Source organism: Mya arenaria, chromosome 8, assembly GCF_026914265.1.
Source record: "Mya arenaria isolate MELC-2E11 chromosome 8, ASM2691426v1".
Taxonomy (NCBI): domain Eukaryota; kingdom Metazoa; phylum Mollusca; class Bivalvia; order Myida; family Myidae; genus Mya; species Mya arenaria.
In genome coordinates, this window is record NC_069129.1 from 75,614,443 (window position 1) to 75,620,973 (window position 6,531).

The window sequence follows — 6,531 nt, forward strand, 5'->3', positions numbered from 1 at the left end:
AACGAGGTTGGGTACGAATCCAGCTTCGGAACGAATGTGAGGGTTTTCAGAGTATACGGTCAAAAACTAACTATACAGAAAGTTATAAGGAATAATATAAGACATATTGATACAGTAAACTTACACTGTGAGGGGCTATAGGACTAGAATTTGCTTGTTTTAGACTCGTGGTGCGGAGCGCACCCGACACGACGGAACGTCAAAAACCAAAACAATCGAGTAGCACACAACAGTTTACAAATCGACAGTGGTCTGTAAATAACCAGTAAAACTTAGCCCCGAGTATAACTTCAAATTATCAAATTTAAACAAGAAAACATTACTTAATACTGAATAAGGATTAATACTGAATAAAGATAATAGAAAACAAACATGGAACTTCAGTTCCAGTACACTCCCCGTCTGGTATTCTAATACCAAAATTTTAACCTAATACAACAGCATATATAGAGATTCACATATTAAACCTAAGACAAAAAAGCTATATCTTTGAACTTAATCACCTTAAAGTACAAGCCCTAATTAAACAAAACAAAATGACAAAGATACAAAGCATCAGTAAAGAAACTGAAATTATAAAGTTCCTACATTAGTGTTAATTTTAATAAAACTTCACTAACAAGTGTATATGAAAATACAAAAAATTGACCTACTTTTACAAAATAAAGAAATATAATATTACTCAAGTTTCTTAATATGAGAGTAATTATAATTGACTTCGACAGTTAAATATTGACTTTTAAAAACAATAGATGCAAACCCTAATTATTGCTTTAAACAATATTGAAGCCAATACATGTATCTTATAACAAATGAAAGCATGTATGCAGAACAATAAGACATATTCTAATCAGCACTCAAAATTGTCTTACTTTATGTTTGTGTATGTAGATAAACTGACTTATTTTGAGAAAGTACATCAATCCACTAGGAGTACCAACTCCGTGATTGGTCTAACATAATTTACACATTTTTTGTCTTTAACGATGCGTACTTCCACTGAACGAATGTTTGAGTCACTTCCACTTTGGAAGACACGAACAACGATCCCCAATGGCCAATGGTTTCGATGTTCTTCAACATCCTTAACAAGAACAACGTCTCCGGTTTTCAAATTTTCTAGAACACTTGGCCACTTTCGCCGTGTTTGCAAAGTTTGAAGGTATCCGTTACGCCACTGTTTCCAGAAAGTGTTTGCCATCACCTGAACGTACTTCCATTGCGCTTTGTATATGTCCCTCATACTCAGGGTTGAGTCCAATCCTTCCAAAGGTTCCTTCTTCTGGGTTAGCAGCATTCCCGGGGTCATCATTTCAGGATCGTCTGGGTCCGTAGAGATTGAAGCAATAGGTCGGGAGTTGATAATCGCACACACTTCACACATGAATGTACACAAAATGTAATGAGTCAACTTTTGCGCGTGTGTCTTCAAGAGCATAGAGTCTAGGATTCTACGCGTGAGTCCAATGATTCTCTCCCACACTCCTCCCATGTGTGACGAGTGTGGAGGGTTGAATTTCCAAGTTATCTTCGAGTCGTGAAGGTATTTCTTTACAGGTCCATCTTCTACACAAATGCCTTCGGCTTTGAGATCATCAAGCGCCCCAATGAAATTCGTACCACGATCTGATCGAACCTCTTTGACTGGTCCTCTTATGGCTACAAATCTTCTAAATGCATTTATGAAGGCTGAACTGCTTAACTCTTCAATAACTTCAATATGCACTGCCCTAGTACTCAAGCATGTGAAAAGCATGCCCCATCTTTTACTTTCTGCAAATCCGCCTCTGGTCTTGCGGGCAACAATGTGCCATGGTCCAAATGTATCTACGCCAATCACTGTAAAGGGAGCACTTGGAGTAACTCTGTCTTCAGGTAGGTCGGACATGTATTGACTTTGAAATTTACCACGCTGTCTTTTGCAGATGACACACTTATGAATAGTACTGGAAATAAGTCTCTTCGCACCAATAATCCAGAAGCCATTGTTACGCAAAGTGGATTCAGTAAGTAGTCTGCCTTGGTGTTGAACTTTCTCGTGGAAATGTCTCACAAGAAGAAGAGCTATGTGAGACTTCTTCGGGATGATGATTGGCTGTTTACTGATAGACGGAACATCTGCCTTTGTTAATCTGCCACCAACACGCAAGACACTTTTCTCGTCTAGAAATGGACTCAATGTAGACAGACTGCTACTTGCAGGTACAGCTCTCTTGCTCAACAATAACTGAATTTCCTCTTCATAACTGCTCTCTTGAACTATACGTACTATGAAGTTTTCTGCTTCAATGTGACTCGTAACCACATCAGGTTTTGCTACTTTTTTGTGATCTTTACACGACCTTTTCAAGAGCGCGAATGCTCTCACCAAAGACTGCCAAGTAGAAAACTTTTCAAACTTGCTAGTTATACTGGATTCAACGTTCACTGTTTTCCTTGTGAGAACTTCAGGTCGAATCTCACTGTCATTTTCAGGGTTGATCAGGTCATAGTTCTTGGACTCTTCGATGTTATCCTCTATCTGAAGCTCTTGATCTTTCAGAAGAGGAGGACCTTTAATCCACATACTGTCGCTAACATCTAGGCAAACTGGTCGACATCTGGTTGCACAATCGGCAGGATTACGGGTCGTTGAAACGTACTGCCATTGCTCTGGTGTAGATACATTCAATATTCTTTCAACACGATTGCTCACATACGTGTAGAACCTCCTAGTTTCGTTGCAAATGTATCCTAGCACCACTTTGTTATCAGTAAAGAATGTCATGGAAGCTATCGGTATGTCTAACTGCTTAGATATTATAACAGCTAACTCAGTGGCTAAAACCGCGCCGCACAGTTCCAACCTAGGAATACTATGTCCTTGTGTAGGGGCTAACTTAGCTTTTCCTAACAGAAACCCAGAACTGGATTCACCAACTTGGTCGATCACTTTCAAATAAGACACTGCAGCAATAGCTACTTCTGAAGCGTCTGAGAAGATATTCACTGAACTCTTCTTTGCTGTACTGAAGGAAATCGTAGTGTAGGCACGAGGAATAGCAATTGTCTCTGTGTTTTGTAAGGACTGCTTCCATTCTAGCCATCTCATCTCATGGTTTGGTGGGAGAGGAGCATCCCAGTCTACACCGGACGGTGTAGCTTCACGTAGTAGTATCTTGCCACTTATGGTTATCGGAGCGATGAAACCAAGGGGGTCATAGATACTGTTCACCATGGAAAGTACGCCTCTTCTGGTGAAAGGCTTGTTTTCCATTTCGATATTGAAGATGAAGGCGTCCTTCTTCAAGTCCCAGGCCAATCCGAGACTTCGCTGGGCAGGAAGAGGATCTACACTAAGATCTAGTGATTTTAAATCACCTCCAAGGTCTTCCTGAGGGAAGGCGTGCATTACAGCGACATTGTTTGATGCAATTTTATGTAGCCGAATGTTTCCACCATCACGTAAAGCTGTCTGAGTTCTTTTCACTGTAATTATTGCTTGATCAACAGTAGGCTTAGACGTTAAACAGTCATCTACATAAAAGTCCTTGTTAACCAGATTTTGAATGTCTTTTTCAGCAGTTTGTACAGCTTTGCGTAGACCATATGTAGCAACAGATGGGGAAGCACAGTTTCCAAATACGTGAACACACATTCTATATTCAATGAGTTCTTTGTCAGGATCATTATCTCTGTACCACAGAAAACGAAGGAAATCACGATGCTCATGAGTGACTCGAAAGCGATAGAACATCTGCTCTACATCGGCCGAAACAGCGACTTCGTCTCTACGGAATCTGAGAAGAATTCCTAGCAGGCTGTTTATCATGTCAGGGCCTGACATGAGAACACTGTTCAATGAGATATTCTGGTAGACTGCCGACGAATCGAATACACCTCTTATCTGCCCAGGTTTCTTCGGGTTGTAGACGCCAAATAGTGGAAGATACCAACACTCTTGTTGAATAGCACAGGGTGCAACTTCAGCAGCTCCGCTATCGATGACCTTGCCCATAAAGGTGACAAAATGCTGTCTCTTGACCGAATTGTTCTTCAAGCTATTATCTAGAATTTGAACTCGGCGCCACGCCTGTGCTCTGTTGTTAGGTAGCTCGGGTCTGTCATCCTTGAACGGAAGAGGTGCAGTCCAGAAGCCATTCTGGTCACGTTCCATTTTAGAGTCCATAAGTTTTACAAACTGTTTGTCTTCTGCAGAGAGTCCAGTCGTATCGTCATCAACTGTTCGAACAAACAAGGTATCATCAAGCGACTGAAAATCAGGATCTTGATTTTCCTTTATATTCAGGTTGAATTGGCATGGTTTGATGTGTGTGCCTCTGCCATCGGGCATGATGTAGGTCTTGTACACGGAGACATCTTCGTTTGTGTGCACACGCCCTGAACACACCTCTCCCACTATAACCCAACCAAGCGCTAACTTTTGAGCGAACGGAGTGCCACGGGATCCAATGGCTTGGTCCATAACATGGTGGGCTTCAGGAACATCACGTCCTATAAGAAGCTGCACCTTGCAGTCTCCTTGTAGGTTAGGAATTGTATCCGCAATGTGGTTCAGATGACTATACGCTCTTGCCACGTCTGGAGTGGGTATCTCTGATAGTTCGTTTGGAATATCATCGCACTCTATGACTCGAGGAACATCAATCTCTGTGGAACCATCAATCGATTTAATACATATATCGTTAGTGCGTCTACCAAACTTTGTAGCACGGTCATTGCATGACGACAACGTGTACGGAGTGGTCTGTCCATAAATACTCAATTTATCAAATAGTTCGCCAGTACCCAAGCTACAGTTGCTTTGATCGTCAATGATAACATATGCCCTGACAGCCTTTTCAAATTGACCTTTTGGATATATGTCGACAAGAACAGTTTTACTACACGACCTTCCGTTGAGTGTATCGCCACACAAAGTCGTGCACTTTGCTGTAACGTCCTGTTTGTTCTGCGTCTCCCCGCCGTGAAGTGCCGCAACGTGACCTTTTCCACAAATGGAGCATTTCACGGCAACTCGAAAGTCCCTTGCGTAGTGTTTAACTGAATCTAAACACTTGAAACAAATGTTCTTCTCTCTAACAAATCGTTTTTTCTCTTCCAATGTTTTTTGAAGAAATGTTCTACATTGCAACAAGGAGTGCTGTGCATTGTGTATAGGGCAACGTTTTATGGTAACTGCATTTTGATCAGTGTTGGTTTCCTTTTCTTTGGGTAGAGATTGGACTTCTTCAGTTTTTCTTGCAAATACTTTAAATGGTTTGGAAATTTCAGGCTTTTGTTCACACTTGTATTGGAAGGCTGGATCGTTTTTGGTTCTGCTTATTTCCCTCACAAAATTCACAAAGAAGCTGAACGGTGGAAACATAACTTGGTGGTTGTGTTTGTACTGAGATGCTCTATTTGTCCATTTATCCTGTAGGTTGTATGGTAGTTTGGAAACTATGGGATTCACTCCGGACGATGAATCGAAATATGAAAACATCATTGTGTACACAGGATTAGCTTTTAGATATTGGATCTCACACAAAATGTCTAACAGGTCGTAGAGCCTTTTGTAGTCTTTTGATATTTTTGTGAAACTATTCAATTTCTTTTTGATAGAAACCTCAACCAACTCTGGCCTTCCATACATTTCTTCAAGGCGAATCCAAATTTCGTCCCTAGCATAGCTCGGCTCATGGGCATTTGCCGTTTTGATGCTTATGGCATATTTGGATGATTCCGCACCAAGATATTTGATAAGTAGATCTGTTTCTTCTGCAGGTGATGCGTCCAGTTCATTCATTACTGATTTGAAAGTACCTTTCCAAGATTGGAATGTCTCTGGTGCATCTCTGAAATTAGACAACCTTGCAACTAAAAGGTCCTTTTTTAACAAGAATTTTGTTATGTCCATGGGAAAGTTTACATAGCTTCTTGTGGCATGTGCATGTGTCACAGGATCAATGTTAAAGTACCGGACTACCTTCTCTTTGGGATTTTCAAACTGAACTGGTAACTGTTTATCTGATTTACTAGTTTCACTGCTTGAGTCACTTGTGTCTGCATTCTCTTGTTTGACTTTAAGCAGATTTAACTCAGCTTCAATCTCTGTTCTTTTCCTGATTTCACTTGCTTGTTCTATTTGAAACCTTTCTTCTATCGCGGCCTTTTCTCTTAATAACTGAAATTCTTTTTCCGCATATTCCATCTTTCTCCTGTAGACAGAACTTGAACTTTTCTTCGAACTTTTAACAGACATTTTTTCGCTAAACAATACAATCAAGTGGTCAATGTGGTTCATAAATTGAGTTATAACCTTTCTTATCTCTTTTCCATGTTCATGTAACTCTGTAAATTGTTTTGTACTGTCTTCTGTGCCAGTTCGCGTCAAATACTCTTCAAATTCACCATAAATGTTTTCAAACTTTGCTGTTAAGTCTAAAAGTTCCTTTTTCCTTTCTGTCAAAACTTTAATATCACTTTCATCAATTTGTTTTGCTATGCAAACGTTTATATTATCTTGCATCGACTTGATCTTAGCTGTGT

At 40.3% G+C, this 6,531-nt stretch overlaps 1 protein-coding gene across 1 annotated transcript; it reads right to left on the reverse strand.

The window, feature by feature from the left end:
- Positions 1–919: 919 nt before the first annotated feature.
- LOC128244575 (uncharacterized) lies at positions 920–5,788 on the reverse strand. The gene has a single exon (XM_052962566.1). It carries the CDS (start codon positions 5,786–5,788, stop codon positions 920–922), a length of 4,869 nt encoding a protein of 1,622 aa, XP_052818526.1.
- Between the last annotated feature and the right edge of the window lie 743 nt (positions 5,789–6,531).